Source organism: Lutra lutra, chromosome 12, assembly GCF_902655055.1.
Source record: "Lutra lutra chromosome 12, mLutLut1.2, whole genome shotgun sequence".
In the NCBI taxonomy this organism is placed as follows: domain Eukaryota; kingdom Metazoa; phylum Chordata; class Mammalia; order Carnivora; family Mustelidae; genus Lutra; species Lutra lutra.
In genome coordinates, this window is record NC_062289.1 from 85,140,575 (window position 1) to 85,157,615 (window position 17,041).

The 17,041-nt window shown below is 54.4% G+C and overlaps 1 protein-coding gene across 1 annotated transcript in view; it reads left to right on the forward strand.

Annotated features, from left to right (window-relative positions):
- KDM2B (lysine demethylase 2B) overlaps nucleotides 1-17,041 on the forward strand; it is a 123,644-nt gene that overhangs the window by 100,019 nt on the left and 6,584 nt on the right. The window contains 10 exon segments of the mRNA XM_047698543.1: nucleotides 2,829-3,053; nucleotides 9,143-9,286; nucleotides 10,494-10,580; nucleotides 10,753-11,013; nucleotides 11,217-11,330; nucleotides 12,010-12,048; nucleotides 12,193-12,872; nucleotides 13,565-13,728; nucleotides 13,809-13,970; nucleotides 14,697-14,915. Coding sequence (XP_047554499.1) covers nucleotides 2,829-3,053; nucleotides 9,143-9,286; nucleotides 10,494-10,580; nucleotides 10,753-11,013; nucleotides 11,217-11,330; nucleotides 12,010-12,048; nucleotides 12,193-12,872; nucleotides 13,565-13,728; nucleotides 13,809-13,970; nucleotides 14,697-14,915 — 2,095 coding nt within the window.

Sequence of the window (17,041 nt, forward strand, 5' to 3'; positions counted from 1 at the left end):
AGGACACGTGCTCTTTATAGGGGTAGAATCTGATTCTTACGAGCTGTGAAGAGAGGGAAAAACCCTCCTGGTTTCCGTTTCTCTCTGGAAGTGAGTGTGCTTCTCCGTATCTCTTTTTGGCACCTGTCCTGCTGTGGGCGTGAAGGAAGGCGCTAACCGTGGACCCGTTCCAGGGCTGTGTGCTCATCCTCGGCGGGCTCTGTCACCTAGGACAAGTCGCTTTACCTCTCCCTCCAGTCTCCTTGTCTGAGAAATGGCATCTCTCATGGGGTTCTTGTTGGGAAAATAAGGTCCTATCATATGTAAAATGATCACAGTAGCAGGCATTCGGCAAATATCCACTGTCACTGCCGTCGCCATCCTTACGGCTGCTCCCGTCTGGCACACTTGCTGTTCTATGGTCAGCTGCTTAGCGTTCAGGTCCATGGCCCCTGTGTACCATTCTCAACTCCAGACGTTCTGAAACACTTTTGTGTTTAACCACTTGTCTGGCAGCAGTACCTGACCTGAATGGATGCGTGTGATGTGTAGCCTGATCATCCCTCTCCCAGTGTCAGGGCTGCTAAGCTCCTCCTATGTGTGACAGGGGTGCCCCAGCCCTCACTGGGGTGTGGTATAAGGACTGGTGGGAGGGGCCGCTGGACCTTCACTGCCGGGAGACGGAGTAGCTTCTGTGGGAGCTGCTGCTTGCCCGATGCAGCTGATGGCGTATAGGTCCAGTGGCCCTCCCTGGTACCAGGGCCGCTGGCCAGGCCACCCTACAGCTGAGGGGGGGCCCTGACTGAGTGTGGAGCGGCTCTGTGGGAGCAGCAGGGGCCAGGTGGGGTCGACGAGGACTGATGGGCCACTGGAGCCAGGTCTTGTGTCTCCCTTTCTTCTTTGGAGTTTAGAGCAAGTTGAGGGGGATAAAGATCTAGAGTAGCCGGGCTCCCCTGAATGTCGCAGGGTGCTAGGAAGATAAATTGGAGGGAAGGATCTAAGGTGTCAATACCAAAGGGGGATGGTGTGAGATTTTCAGCTCTCTGCAGGGACCACTGCACTGCAGAAGAAATGGCTGATGGCGAGGCGTTATTCACAGGGAAAGATGGACTGTGTTTCTTCCTGATGTGGTTATAGGTTTCTAGATAGCCCCTGTGGTGGTGCGCGGAGGGGTCTCTGGAAGGAGGACCCTTTGCACTGTTGTGATACAGAGTAACCACACTTCTGGGCCCGGGAGCTGACAAGAGGCTTTTGTTAGGGATCCAGGTGTGGCATGCAAGTAAAATTAAAAGGCTGGGACCGGACTTGAGATTAATTGGCCGCAAAGGGGCTGTTTTAAGCGTTAGATGCCAACTCAGTCATAATTTGGGATAAGGAGTGTGTCTCCCCAACCGATGAACCATTTTCCAGCAGACTCCTGCTGCTTGGAAAAGGTGCTTCAGACAACACACACTACCGTCCTGGTCCCTCCCACTTCCAGTCCCAGGTGCATGGGGGACCTGAGCAGAGGGTGTCCCAGGCAGCTGGCCTGGGAGCTCCCCCACGGATCCTGGCTGGCAAGGGGCTCTGAGGCTGCCACCCCAGACAGCAGGATTCTGGGCAGGACCCGTGGCTGACTGGTTCACTGTTCTGCATTTTAGCACTGCTCTGCTGTTCATCTCTGTTTTCTTCTGAGTTGCGGGAAAAGAGCGTTTGGAGCCCGTTTAGAGAGGAGCTCAGAAGCCAAGGCTCCTTAGGCTTTCTGTCCCATTCTGCTAGACTTTGGTTTGCTGAGCATATCCTGTGCTAGGCAATCTTGTCAAAGGACACTGGTGACAAGACATATTTTTTTTAAAAGATTTTATTTATTTATTTGACACAGATCACAAGCAGGCAGAGAGGTGGTGGGAGGGGGCGTTCCCCACTGAGCAGAGAGCCCGAGGTGGGACTCGATTCCAGCACCCTGAGATCGTGACCCGAGCCAAAGGCCGAGGCTTAACCCACTGAGCCACCAGGCGCCCCGACAAGACACTCTTGATAACTGCCTTCCTGAGCTCTTGTCTCAAAGGGAAGGCCCCTGAGAACACAGCCCATAGGAGGCGCCCAGAACGCAGAACAAGGGAGGGCACCGAGGGCCGTCAGAAGAAAGCAGTGTGTAGACTGGGGCCTGCAGAATGATTAGGTCTCAGCCACCTGGAGTAGGGAGGAGGTTTGTGTTCCTGGCCGAGGGGACAGAGGCCTTCCATGTGGCCCTTTGTGGCCTCATGGGGATGCAGAACCTGGCACGAGGCAGGAAGGGGGGCGCCTGTGCTGAGACGTGATAGTGGCGGAAGGGTCTTTGAACCAGGACGTGCTCTCAGAAGCAGGGTGTCCTCTGTTCACTTTCTAGGGCTGCCGGAATGAAGTACCCAAAACGGGGGCGCTTAAAACAGCAGAAACTTATTCTCTCACAGTTAGGAAGCCAGAAGTCTGAAATCAGGTGCTGGCAGGACTGTGCTCGCTCCTAACCAACCCCCCCCCCCCACCCCCCCGGGGCGCCTTGTCTCTTCCAGCCTCTGGGGACTGCTGGCTTCCTTGGCCTGTAGACACTTCCAGTCACAGGGCCATCTCCTTCGTGTGTCTCCACACACACTCCCTCTGTTCCTGGGCCCAAACTGCCCCTTTCATAGGGACGCTGGTCCTACAGGAGTAGGGCCCACTGCAGTGACCTTACTTCAGTTGGATCGCTGCTGTAAAGGCCCTGCTTCTCCGTAAGGCCCGCTGTCCGAGGTCCTGGGGTTGGGAGCGGAACACGAGCCCCAGCCGCGCCCCCGCCGTGGGGTCTGGCCAGCCCTGTGGCCCATCTCACCATCCCGTGTGCTCTCCCGCAGAACCGGGCAGTAGGGCGGCCCAAGGGGAAGCTGGGCCCGGCCTCCGCCGTGAAGTTGGCCGCCAACCGGACGACGGCGGGAGCTCGCCGACGCCGGACGCGATGCCGCAAGTGCGAGGCCTGCCTGCGGACCGAGTGCGGAGAGTGCCACTTCTGCAAGGACATGAAGAAGTTCGGGGGCCCCGGGCGGATGAAGCAGAGCTGTATCATGCGGCAGTGCATCGCGGTGAGTGCGGCAGCCGGGCGCCCTGGGGCAGCTCCGCGTCCGCCCCCCCAGCGCCCGTGCGCGCCCCAGCACCTGCCCGCCCCCCAGCGCCCGCTTGTTGGTCGCCTGGCCTCTCTCTTAGAGTGGGTGTTCCAGTTGCAGAAACACCTCAGAGGTGCCCCCTGCGGCAAGAACGGGGGCTCTGAGCCACGCTGTTTCAGATCCCACATTGCAGGACTGAGGGGCCCACTTCACCATCCTGGGCCCCTTTTTCTTCCTAGGCTGACGGTCCTAGAACTCCTTCCTCCCTTCGGTGGCTGAGTACTTTGAAGTCTTTGCCATTACAGATGTCAGCCTGTCCTGTCTGTGACCCCGTTGCCAACATTTATGGTCCAGTTCATGATGGTTCTAGGCCCTCCCTTCCTTCCTGTCCTGCCTTCAAAGTCAGAGGTCTAGGGGAAAGGTCAGTGCCCCTCCTGAGGGGCCTGACCCGGATAAAGAGGACTGATTGATGGTGCCCAGGAGCTTGGGCTGCCAGAGAGTCTGGCCAGCGCCTCCGGACCCTCTCACTGCCCCCAGCCTTGCTCCAGGACCTGGCAGTGGATGCAGACTCTGACAACTTGGTGTGGTCCCGGGGTGTCTCCGTGGGTCCGTCCGGCACATACACACACTCTGCCTTCCACAGGGTGCTGCTGCCGGCCTCGGGGTCCTCCCTGTGCGAACAGTGTGCTCTCTCTGCTCCTGTGGGAAAGCAGGCTTAGCAGGAGGGACGGGATTCCTGGGTTAGCTCCGAAGGCCCAGCCTGGCATTGCGTGCGCCTTTCTCTCTGGCTGCGGCTGCCCCTCTGAGGCCAGAGGCACCTTCCCCCTTCTCCCTCCACATATACTGTGTGTGTTTTTGTTTTAGTTCAGTGGTTTTATTTCTTTTTTTACTATGGTCAAAAACACAGAACAGAATTAACCATTTTAACCATTTTTAAGTGTCCAGTGCAGTCCTATTACCTATATACCCATTGTTGTGCAAGTTGATCTCTGGAACCTTTTCATCTTGCCAAATGGAAACCCTATATCCATTGAACAACTCCATTTCCCTTCCCCCAACCCCTGTCAACCACCTTTCTACTTTCTGAGTGTGACTGCTGTAGGTACCTCCCGAAAGTGCTGTTTCTTCTGCAACTGGCTTATTTGTCCGAGCGTAATGTTCTCAAGGTTTATCTATATTGTAGCATGGGTCAGGATTTCCTTTTCTTTTTCTTTTTTTTTTTTTTTAAAGTAAACTCTGTGCCCAACATGGGACTTGAACTCATGATTCCAAGACCAAGAATTGCACGCTCTACCAACTGAGCCAGTCAGGATTTCATTCTTTTTAAAGGCTGAATAATATTCACCATTTGTATATGCTGCAGTTTTTTTGTTTTGTTTTGTTTTGTTTTATTTATTTGACAGAAAGAGATCACAAATAGGCAGAGAGAGAGAGAGAGAGAGAGAGAGAGAGAGAGGGAAGCAGGCTCCCTGCTGAGCAGAGAGCCTGACGTGGGGCTCGATCCCAGGACCCTGAGATCATGACCTGAGTCAAAGGCAGCGGCTTAACCCACTGAGCCACCCAGGCGCCCCTGTGCTGCATTTTTGTTACCTGTTCCTCTGTTGCTTCCATCTCTTGGCTCTTGTAAATAATCCTGCTGTGAACACAGGGGGGCCCAGTGTTTCTTTGAGATCCTATTTGAATTCTTATACTCTGGTTTCTCTTCAGATCGTATAAATCTTTCGCCTTTTACTATTTGAATTCTTTTGGATATATACCCAGAAGTAGGATTGTTGGATAATATGGTAGCTTTTTTTTTTTTTAAGATTTTATTGACTTAGGGGTGCCTAAATCAATGGGTTTAGTGGGTTAAAGCCTCTGCCTTCGGCTCAGATCATGGTCTCAGGGTCCTGGGGTTAAGCCCGGCATCGGGCTCTCTGCTCAGTGAGCAGCCTGCTTCCTTCTCTCTCTGCCTGCCTCTCTGACTACTTGTAATCTCTATCAAATCAATAAAATCTTTAAAAAAAAAAAAGATTTTATTGATTTATTTGAGAGAGACAGATCGCATATGCACACACAAGTGAGGGGAGGGACAGAGGGAAAGGGACAGAGAGAGAATCTCAAGGCGGCTCCACACTGAGCACGGAGCCCATCCTGGGGCTTGATCTTATGACTCTGAGATCGTGACCCCAGCCAAAATCAAGATTCAGATGCTTAACCAAGCTGAACCACCCTGTGTCCCAGTAGCTCTATTTTTAATTATTTTGGAGACCCCCATACTGTTCTCCATAGAGGCTGACCCACCTTACGTTCCCCCCAGCAGGGCACAAGGGTTCCGTTTTCTCCACATCTCACCAACACGTGTGGTTTTCTGTTGTGCTGGTAGCGGTTACCCGTATGGTTTTGATCTTCATTTCCCTGATGATTGGTGACTTTGAACATCTTTTCATCTTTTTGTGTGTGTTGGCCATAGCGTCTTTGGGGAAAGGTCTTTTTAAGTCCTATGCCCATTTTTTAAATTGGATTGTTTGTGTTTTTGTTACTGAGTTGCCGTTCTGCATGTGTTCTACGTATTAACCCCTCATCACATACACGGTTTCTAAGTATCTGCTCCCATTCCATGGGTTGCCTTTTCACTCAGTGGATTATCTCCTTTCCCATATGGTTTTTGTTTCATTGCTTCTATTTTTGTTACCTGAACCCAGGTCGTTTCAGTGGATTTCAGGAAATTTGGGAGTCCCCTTGAAATTAAATACAGCTTTTTGTCTCTGTGCATGCCTATATATACATTTTTCTGGAGTGAGGGTCCGTGTGACCTGTTGCATTGTGTCAGGATTGAAGGGTTGTTATCTGTAGGGACTGTTGGTTTTGAGAAGACTCGGGCCGTGGGCCATGACCTGTAACTGTCTCTTCCTCTTTAGCCTTGCTCCGCTCCTGCCCCGCATTCTAGGCGCAGGTTCAGAACCTGTCTCTGCTGTCACCGGTGCTTTGCAGCTTTGGTGCCTAGCTCAGTGCCTGGCACAGTGAGTGTTGAAGGAAACCTCACTTTTGTGTGTCTCTCCAGTCTAATGGGAATTCTGGAGCTAACAGTAAATGTGGTCTTGGCCTGACCCTTGGTGTCCTCCTTACTCTTCCTCCAACCTTCCCACTTTGTTGGGACTCTTCCTGCCGCGCTTTACCCACCTCTGACACACGCAGGCCACCTCTCTTCCCTTCTCTCTTGATGTGCCAGAGTGTCTCTCTGTGACCAGCCTTCGCCCTGCTTCTACTTGTGAGGCTTCATCGCTTCGCACTGCGCAGCTCTTTCTCCCTGCTGGCTTGGGCCTGGGTTCCCCTCCTGAGGCTCTGCAGGGCTTTGCCTGTGGTTCCGCCTGCTGATCTCAGAGTCCGTCCCCTGCCCTTGCCTCCCCCATCACAGACCATCTTCCAGCCACCAGGTGTCCCTCACCCAGCACCCCCAGCTTTGGGTTTGCTGCGCTCCCCGTCCCCAGCTGGCCTGGCTTGCCCCTGTTGCTGCACACATCTGGCTCTGGCTTCTCTGTCCCCGTCACGTGGGTTGGAGGTCTCTTTTGCTTTTCCTGCTCCCCACTGCTCTGCCTGTAGGAGCCCCGATTCCCTGTCCTGGGAGTCCTCCAGAAATCAGCTGCTCGCTGCTTCCCAAGGCACTTGCACATGACTTTTCCATGTTTTCCTGGGATTTCAACATGTTCCGTCTCCCGGACGGCTTGAGGGAACAGGGGCCTTCCTCGTTACTGTTCCCCTTTTGGGTCCTTGCTTCAGGCTTGAGTAGATGTTTATTAAGTATCTGTTGAACAAATGATAGCTCTTTTGCCTTTGGTGTTATTTGAACTCAGATGTTTGTGCCATCTTATAGGCTTTTCATTTAGTGGAGCATATATCCCAGCTTACTTGAAGCTTTTCTAATTCAGTGTAATAAAAACTGAGTGTTTTGTCTGGATCCCAGGTACTGGGAGGTGGGTGTGTATAAGGGGAGACAGTAAGTGCTGGCGTGCTGGCAAAGGGCTTGCAGCCCAGTCGCTCCGTTCTCCAATGTTTTGGTCTTGGGAACCCTTGAAAATTATGAGGACCCCAAAGAGCTTTGTTGATGTGTATTATTTATTACTATATTCAAAATTAAAATGGGGAAGTTTAAAAAAATACTTTGAATTCATTGAAAAAAAAACAGACTTAACGACATTTTAAAGAACTTTTTTTTTCATGAGTGACATTTTTATGAGCAATAACTCCATCTCCCAAAACAAAAATGATGAGGAAGAATGGCATTGTTTTACGTTTTTGTAAACCTCTTCTTTTAGTTTGGTTCGTTAGACAAGACCTGCATTTCTTTCATTGTGTCTGGCTTCATTCTGTCTCAGTATGTTGTTTTGGAGGAACTGTGTGAGGAAACGCAGCCTCACGCAGATCTGTAGTTAGAAAGGAGGAGGGGTATTGTCATAGTCTTCTCAGGTGGTGGTGGGTATCTCTGAGATTCTGCCCGAACTCAACAGGTGGTAGTTTCTTAAAGGTTAGTTGCAGTGTGGAATCTGAAACTGTATCAATGAACTTTTCATACTGTTACATTAAAATTCATTAGTCTTTCTTGCACCTGGAACAGCTCATTTGCTCACGCATGATGTTACAACATCATTATTTGGGAAACACTGGCTCACTGAGTTATACAGATTTTCCAAATATGGGCACACAGTGTTATACAATGTTTAAAAAAAAAAAAGTAATCACATTTGTTAACACCACCACCAATCTCCTTAGAACTAGGTCTTTAGGGGCGCCTGGGTGGCTCAGTGGGTTAAGCCGCTGCCTTCGGCTCGGGTCATGATCTCAGGGTCCTGGGATCGAGTCCCGCATCGGGCTCTCTGCTCAGCGGGGAGCCTGCTTCCTCCTCTCTCTCTCTGCTTGCCTCTCTGTCTACTTGTGATCTCTCTCTGTCAAATAAATAAATAAAATCTTTAAAAAAAAAAAAAAAAGAACTAGGTCTTTAACTTTTGGGAAGCTATCCAGTTCACGGCGGCTAATGTCAGTTTTCCAAAATTCTAATTTTTATTTTAAAATCAGAATTTTATCCTCTATAACAAATGCTATAATTTGTTTTTTCTGGAATTGACCAGCTCATTTCATCTTTGAGAAATTTGCCAATACTCTCTTTTTGTTTTTTGTTTTTTTTTTTTAATCAGTTGTTCTGTCAAATAGAATGATGTCCTATGGAGAAAAGGACCGAGTCAGGTCACAACTTAGTCACGAGTGCCTTTCCTTTAGATAACCATCGTCCTTTGGTATGCCGCAGTAGTGCTTTATGCATACTTATTTTGTCATACAGAACATTAAAAAGATAGGGACTCAAATAATTTTTTAAAAATTAAAAAACTACGCACTCAAGCGTCAGTTTTAATAACATGAGTAGTGTCATCTGGCCCATCAAAGCCCTTCCTCAGTGAGACCTGGTGATCTTGGTCATGAGCGTGTGGCAGTGACAAACCCCGTGCCGCCCTGACACAGAGTGCCAGAGTTTCACTCACCGGAGCAAATGTCAACATAGTTGGAAAAGGCAGATAACATCTTAGTGTTACTCTGACGATGGTTTTGACCTCGCGGCCCTCCCTGGACAGGTGGTGGGGACAGTGCAGCGATAGTGCTGGTGACGCACAGCCTCAGTCCCCTGAGGGTCTGGGCGCAGTTCACGCCCCACCCACCCCCTCAGGTCCTTCCTTGCCCCTGACACTGGCCCCTGGCCTCCGTATTTCCAGGGAGCCCGCATGCCCCCCTCACTCCTGGACCTCCCTGCTGTATTTTTCTCCATATCCCTTGTCACAACATACACTGTCACTCTTATCTGTCTGCGTCCCTCCACTGAAGGGTGGGCTCGGGATGGCAGAGATTTCTGTCCTGTTCGGTGCCCTTCCCAGCACTGAGTGTCTGGCACACTGAGACAGCAGCCTGATGACTGTCGGAATGAATGAGTGAATGGACGACAGGCAGGGCTCGGGCCAGTTCTCTGCTGACTCCTGGCCTGTGACCTGCTCCCCACGGCCCCAACCCCTGCTCACGCAGCTGTGCTCTCTCCGGCTCTTCAGCCAGTGCTGCCCCACACTGCCGTGTGCCTGGTGTGTGGCGAGGCAGGGAAGGAAGACACGGTGGAAGAGGAAGAAGGAAAGTTTAACCTCATGCTCATGGAGTGCTCCATCTGCAATGAAATCATCCACCCTGGATGCCTTAAGGTGAGCAGTCCCAGGGGGCCTCTGGCTGTGCCGCTCAGCGCCCCCAACTGAGGGCCTCAGGGGTGGGGGTGCTGATGCTGGGGGGCCGGCGAGCTTCCTTCCGCAGAGGACGTCCAAGTCTGCAGGGCTCTGTGTGTCATATAATGCGCTGAGGCCCAGAAGGGTCTGGAGTAGTTCAGACCTCCCCCACCCATGTCTTCGAGGGAAAAAAAACACATATCCCCCACCTCCCACAGAACCACAGACAGTTCCCAGAGTCTTGCCCCCAAACCAGAGGGAGAGGCTGGGTGGTTGTGCTGCTTGCTGGAATCCTGGCTTGGGTTTTCTGGGAGAACAAGGCCCAGGCCAGGGGAGGGCGGGTCCTGTAACAACAGGTGCTTGCGTTAGTGTTGCTGTGTGCCAAGAACCTGCTCCCTTGGTGTGCCCGGGGCAGGGCTGCCTTCTTGTGGGGACCGCATGCTCTGCCTGCCTGTCTTAGGCAACAGGTTCCACTTCTGAAGGGAGGAGACTGTTCTGGGCTTTCCGCAGAGAATGTCCTCATGCCTGGCACCTCCCCATCATCCCAGGTGTCAGCCTATGTGTATCTGTGTGTCCTGGCAAGATGGAGGTCTGCCTGCCCCAGATGTTACCTCAGCTCTGAAATGTGTCCATTCCTCCGAGGCGGTAGTAGGGGTTTGTCTCAAGGTTCCTCCTCCTGCACACACCTCCCACTCTGAAGGCCGCACTGGGATTTTCCCTGCCTTTGGAAGTCAGACCTTCATGGTTTAGTTGCCTGGTGACTTTGGTCTCCCAGATCAGAGACAGTGCCTCAGAGCTGCTCACACTCAGCACCCAGGACAGTGCTACTCAATGACTGAACAGTTGGTGGGGTCATTTCTGGGTGCTGCCAGGCCCTGAGCCAGTCGTTTTACCGAGGTTATCTCACTGAACTGCAGAGTGGCTGTGAGACAGGTACGGTCCGTTTTATGGTCGAGGGCACTGGCCCACGGAGATGGAGTGATTTGCCCATGATCACTGAGCCAGTAAGAGGCAAAGTTAGGATTTGACCGCTGGCCAGAATCCAGAGCCGCCTGTCTTAGCCACGTTTGTTTTCTCTTGGTCAGGGATGGGCTAGAAATACCATATGGGAGGGGGCTGTTGCTGCTGCTGGCAGGTGTGGCATCCTCTGCCTGGTCCCTGCCTGCTGACTGGCGTGTGTCCTTTGCAGATTAAGGAATCAGAGGGCGTAGTCAACGATGAGCTTCCAAACTGCTGGGAGTGTCCAAAGTGTAACCACGCCGGCAAGACCGGGAAAGTGAGTGTCGGGCTCCAAGTCCCAGGGGTCAGCCTGGGAGGGGCGGGCCTTGGCCTTGCCAGATGCACCCTGTCCCTGCATTGTTGGCCAGTGAGGTGCTGCGGGTTCCCAGAGTGGGGCAAGTCCAAAGATATACAGTGGGTTTGTTCCTTCTCTCTTTTTGGCCTACAAGCAAAAGCGTGGCCCTGGCTTTAAGTATGCCTCCAACCTGCCCGGCTCCCTGCTCAAGGAGCAGAAGATGAACCGGGACAACAAGGAAGGGCAGGAGCCTGCCAAGCGGAGGAGTGAGTGTGAGGAGGCACCTCGGCGCAGGTCAGACGAACACCCCAAGAAGGTACCCCCCGACGGCATCCTGCGCCGAAAGTCGGACGATGCGCACCTGAGGAGGAAGCGGAAATACGAGAAGCCCCAAGAGCTGAGTGGACGCAAGCGAGTACGCACTGGGAGGAGCGGGCAGCGAGGGGTGGCCTGGCTGGTCCCGGGTGTGGGGTGCACGGGCGGGGGCGGGAAGGACAGCGGGGACAACTCGGGGGCCTGGCCTCTGGCTGCCCTGAGCAGGTCACATAAGTCCTGAGAGCCCGGCCCAAAGTAAGGAGGGGGAAACCAGCGAGTCACTCCTCTTCCCACCCCCTTTAGGCCTCGACGCTTCAAACGTCCCCCGGTTCCTCCTCTCACCTCTCGCCGAGGCCCCCTCTAGGCAGCAGCCTCAGCCCCTGGTGGAGATCCAGTCTCACTTACTTCCAGCAGCAGGTGCTCCCACGTCGCCCCGCCCTCCTGAGGTCCTGGGGACTTGTGAGTCCCGGGCCAAACCCCCCCCCCCCCCCCCGCCGGCCCTCCCTCATCCCCCCCTCCCCTGGGTCCTCCAGCCCATTGCCGTGGCCGCTCCGAGGCATCTGTGCGCCGCAGCGTCCCAGGCCCCAGTCCCGGATGGCTGGCTCGTGCTTCTGGCGTGGGGCCTGGGAAGCTGAGGCTGCCGCGGGGAAGCTCTGTGGGTCTGGGAACCTCGGAGGATTCTGGTGGCAGCTCCGCCCACCTGCCCTTCCCACTTCGGCCACGAGGTGGCGCCTGGTTGTCTTCCCAGCTACAGCCATTAAGGCTCTGCTGGGAACCCCGCAGGCCCTGCCTCCAGGACTGGCTCCCAGGGCCAAGTCCGACCTCAGTGGGCCAGTGTACATCTCAGGGTCTGTCCGAGGGTGGAAGGTCAGTTGGGTGGGAACAGCTTGACCATGCTTATCCCCTTCCAACTTCTCTCTTAAAAGCAGCAGGCAGGGCCCACCGTCTTTCAGTCACAGTAGATGGGATTTGCGGGGAAGGTGATTCTCCAGCCCCTACTCTAGAGACTGTGGACTCATGGTGGGGTTGGGGGTTGAGGGGACCAAATCCCATGAACCCTGGGAGCAAGATCTACATGCTTTTTTTCCTGTGACAGCTAAAACCTGGCAAAGAAGATAAGCTTTTCAGGAAAAAGGTACCGTCTTCCATTCTCCTGTCTTCCCCTCCCCCCACGCCTGCCCTTGTGTCAGTGGGTGCTGCCGGGGAGGGTGGAGAGGCCTGGGTGGGTACAGTCCTGAGCCTAGGGGCTTAGCTGCCCTTGCTCCCCCTCCTCCCTCAGCGGCGGTCTTGGAAGAACGCGGAGGACCGGATGGCTCTTGCCAACAAGCCTCTGCGGCGCTTCAAGCAGGAGCCAGAGGATGACCTGCCTGAGGCGCCCCCCAAGGCCCGGGAAAGCGACCACTCCCGCTCCAGCTCCCCCACCGCGGGGCCCAGCACCGAGGGGGCAGAGGGCCCCGAGGAGAAGAAAAAGGTAAAGATACGCAGGAAAAGGCGGCTTCCCACCAAGGAGCTGAGCAAGGAGCTGAGCAAGGAGCTGAACCAAGAGATCCAGAAGACGGAGAACAGCCTGGCCAACGAGAACCACCAGCCCATCAAGTCAGAGCCCGAGAGTGAGAGCGAGGAGCCCAAGCGGCCCCTGGGCCTCTGCGAGCGCCCCCACCGCTTCAGCAAGGGGCTCACCGGCCCTCCCCGGGAGCTGCGGCACCAGCTGGGGCCCGGCCTACGCAGCCCACCCCGTGTCATCTCCCGGCCCCCTCCCTCCGTGTCCCCGCCCAAGTGCATCCAGATGGAGCGGCACGTGATTCGGCCACCCCCCATCAGCCCCCCACCTGACTCACTGCCCCTGGATGATGGGGCAGCCCATGTCATGCACAGGGAGGTGTGGATGGCCGTCTTCAGCTACCTCAGCCACCAAGACTTGTGTGTCTGCATGCGGGTCTGCAGGACCTGGAACCGCTGGTGAGGGGCGCTGGCAGAGCTTGGCTGGGGAGGCAGCGAGGGACTGGCCCAGTGTTGGGCTCCAGGCTCAGGCTTAGACTAGACCAGGAATGGCACATTTGTGGTATGTGTCCCCACTTTAGTCCCTCGTGATGATCTTTCTTTCCTTCTAAGCTCAGTCCAGCTTAATTCTTCTCAAAGAGTTCCAGGTGGTTACAACAACCTGGTCATGCTGGTCTTGTCAGAAGAGGTGAGCGGTAGTTGATTGCCTGGTTCAGCTCTAAGAGGATGAGCTAAGAACCAGGTGGAGTCCTTGTCCTTGAAGAGGTAGCCCAGGTTCAAAGCAAGGGTTCCAGTTACTGGTCTTAACTTCAGCTTTGGTATTTCTTAGCTTTCTGGCCTTTACCAGGTTACTTACCTTCACCTGTAAAAGGACATCATAGGATGTCTGCCTAGAGCGTTGTTGTGGGAAGTGGCCTGTAGGGGGAGTAGTAGAGCTCCCAGTAAATGCTTCACGGAGAGCAGGTCCTGGCATCTTTGTGGGGGCCTGTTGCAGTCAGAGCAGAGGTGCCCAGGTGTGGGCAGGATAGGCGTTAAACAAAGGATCCAGAGGGTGGAGTTAGGGAGGCCCCTCCCACCCCCAAACTTGGTCGCGGGGGGAGTTGCCACAGCCTCGCAGGGGGCTCACGCCCTCTGCTGGGCCCGGCCCCCAGGTGCTGCGACAAGCGGTTGTGGACCCGCATCGATCTGAACCACTGCAAGTCCGTCACACCCCTGATGCTGAGCGGCATCATCCGGCGGCAGCCTGTCTCCCTGGACCTCAGCTGGACCAATATCTCCAAGAAACAGCTGAGCTGGCTCATCAACCGGTTGCCTGGTGAGCACTGCGCCAGGGACCCCAGAGGTGCCGTGGTGGGAGCTGGGCTGCATCTCCTACCTGCCCCCTCTGTCCCCCAGGGCTCCGAGACCTGGTGCTGTCGGGCTGCTCATGGATCGCGGTCTCAGCTCTCTGTAGCTCTAGCTGTCCACTGCTCCGGACCCTGGATGTCCAGTGGGTAGAAGGACTAAAGGATGCCCAGATGCGGGATCTCCTGTCCCCACCCACAGATAACAGGCCAGGTGAGTGGCCAGGACCATGCTGTGCCCCGGGTGGGGGGGGGAGGTGCCCAAGGGGGTCAGCTTGGAGGTGGCGTGACCAGGCTGTGCTGTTGGATATGGTTTTCACCACAGCCCCCACCCCCACCCGGTGCATGTGTTCTCAAGCCTTCATGGTCTCAGCCATTTTCCAGAAGATGCAGAGATTGTCCTGGCTCATGTGCTCTCGGGCATCTTCAGGCGTAGAAATGATGCGTGAGAGCAGAGGCTTCTTTGTACACCCGAGACTCCACTGGGGGGTCTTGGCATGCATCTGACCGCTTCTCCGTTCATTTGTACTTTGTTGGCTTTAAGCCTCCATGAGCACAAGGGTCAGTGTAGTTAGAGACAAGCTCCTAAGAGGGAGCCTTCCTGGGCCGGGTTGCGAGGCTCATTGCTCCCCGCCTGGCGCTCACCCGAAAAAGTGCTGTAACCCGGAGATGCCGTGCTGGCCTGCTCGGATGGGCAGAGTACTGCAGGGTAGAATGTGGGCTGTATTTCCAAATGTTCTGATTTTTTAGGACTGCAGAAGCGTGAGATTGGCTGTGTTCTTTGGATTTTTAAATGTAGGAACCAGTTTGGGGAAACACTCACTGGCCAAGTGAATCCCAAGTGCGATGTGTGGCTGGTCAGTCTTCCCGTGTTAGGTCAGTGTGAGCAGATCTCCCTCATCGGGTCCACATGCTGCCTCTCTCCTTCCTGACCCCTCAGGTCAGATGGACAACCGGAGCAAGCTCCGGAACATTGTGGAGCTGCGTCTAGCGGGCCTGGACATCACGGATGCCTCCCTGCGGCTCATCATCCGCCACATGCCCCTGCTCTCCAAGCTCCACCTTAGTTACTGTAATCACGTGACCGACCAGTCCATCAACCTGCTCACTGCCGTGGGCACCACCACCCGAGACTCCTTAACTGAAATCAACCTATCAGGTCAGTCGGGGGCACCCGGCAGGCTCGGCCTGGGGCCCTGGGGGACAGGCTGGGACCTTCACAGTTGTGGGGAAATACTTTGTGTGTCGGCTCTCGGAGGGTCCCGGCGTGAGGGGGAGGACAGATCTGTAAATACGACAGACACACGGCCAAGGCTAGAGGAGAAACATGAAACACAGCAGTTATTGCCAGATTGGTAGTACTTGCTGACGAAAAAATGATGCTGGTAGCAGCCAGAGCAGAGCGTCGTGGTTCCTGACCCAGAATACTGGCTTGCGGAGCTTCTCCGGGGTGGTGCGGACAAGCCAGCTCGCGCCGCAGGGAGGGCAGCAGGGCAGCGGCGGGCGGGGAGGCTAGGCAGGCTTGGACGGATGAGGTAGCTTGGTTTCTGCTGCTGTTGTCTGTACTTCGTGCTCCCCGCCTGACCCGCTATGGGGGGCCTCTTGGAGGGGAGAAAACTCTCCGGCTGGTGCTGCTGGGGTTCTGCATCTGCAGGATCCTCGGTCCACGTGCTGGTGGGGCTGGAGTGAGTTTGGAAGGCCCTGGGATGTGACCGGTGGCGAGGTGGACAGAGAGCACGGCCCGTCTCCGCCCAGCTCTACCAGTTCTGATCTCGTTGCTTAGGATGTCAGATCGTGTATGTAAGACACAAAACCTAAGAAAACATTTTTTTTCCTCCAGAAATTAACTAATAAAGGACACCTTCACTTCACGCACCTTCCTGCCAACTGGGCCACATTTGAGGATGAATGGGGAGGTTTGAGAATTCGGAGAATTTAGAGAATTCTCTACCTAGGAAGCCATTCCTCCTCCTTGGGGAGTTTTGGTGGCAAGGGCTGCCCACCCTGTGGAGACAGAGAAGAGGGAGCCCTGCTGGGCTGAGGATCCCAGCTCCAGGCTCTGCTCGTGGTCTCACACGGTTGCTGGAGCTGCCCTGCGGAGGAGGGCCTAGATGGCTCTTGCTCTAGTCCTGGGCGGGGCTGCGTGCTGTGGTGACTCTTTACTACAAGTTCCGCCATACATGGGGCAGAGATCCTGGGGTAAGCCCTCCCCTGCAGTGCCGTCCAGGCCGTGCTTGCGCGTGTAGAAACCCGCTTCTGCATTTGTTTTTCCACGAAGGTCCTCCCTTCCTCTCAGTAGAGAGATCGCTGTGTTCCGCTTAAGAGCTCTGCTGTTGGGGCGCCTGGGTGGCTCAGTGGGTTAAGCCGCTGCCTTCGGCTCGGGTCATGATCTCAGGGTCCTGGGATCGAGTCCCGCATTGGGCTCTCTGCTCAGCAGGGAGCCTGCTTCCTCCTCTCTCTCTGCCTGCCTCTCTGCCTGCTTGTGATCTCTCTGTCAAATAAATAAGTAAAATCTTTAAAATAAAAAAATTAAAAAAAAAGCTCTGCTGTACACGGAGGCAAACCTCTGCAGCCAGTCTCTTTTAGGTTCGTTTTTTTGTGTTGTTTTTTTTAAGATTTTATTTTTATCTATTTGACAGAGAGTGAGCACAAGCAGGGGGAGAGGCAGGCAGAGGAAGCAGCAGACTCTTTGCTGAGCAAGGAGCCCAATGTGGGGGGTCAATCCCAGGACCCTGACATCATGACCTGAGTGGGAGGCAATTGCTTAACTGAGCCGCCCAGGTGCCCCAGATTCGTTTCTTTTTAAGGAGTTTCCCCTTGGGGCGCCTGGGTGGCTCAGTGGGTTAAAGCCTCTGCCTTTGGCTCAGGTCATGATCCCAGCATCCGGGGATCGAGCTCCGCATCAGGCTGTCTGCTCGGTGGGGAGCCTGTTTCCCCCTCTCTCTGCCTGCCTCTCTGCCTACTTGTGATCTCTATCTGATAAATAAATAAAATCTTAAAAAAGAAAAAAGAATTTATTTAAAAAAAAAAGTTTTCCCTTGCCATCAGTATAATAACTAATGATAAAAATAACTCTGTGGCACAAAATAGATGACAGTGGACATGCCTCAGGATCCCTGAACTTGAAGGATCTGCTCTAGGGACTGAGTGAAGTCAGTGGTCCAGCTTTTGTTACTCAGCCTGAATTTGAGGCCAGTCCTTCCCTTCTCTTCCCCTGATTCTCACCGCTGTCTCCCTACTCCCTCCACACTCCCCAGCTTAAATTCTTTCTTCCAGAGTCTCTGT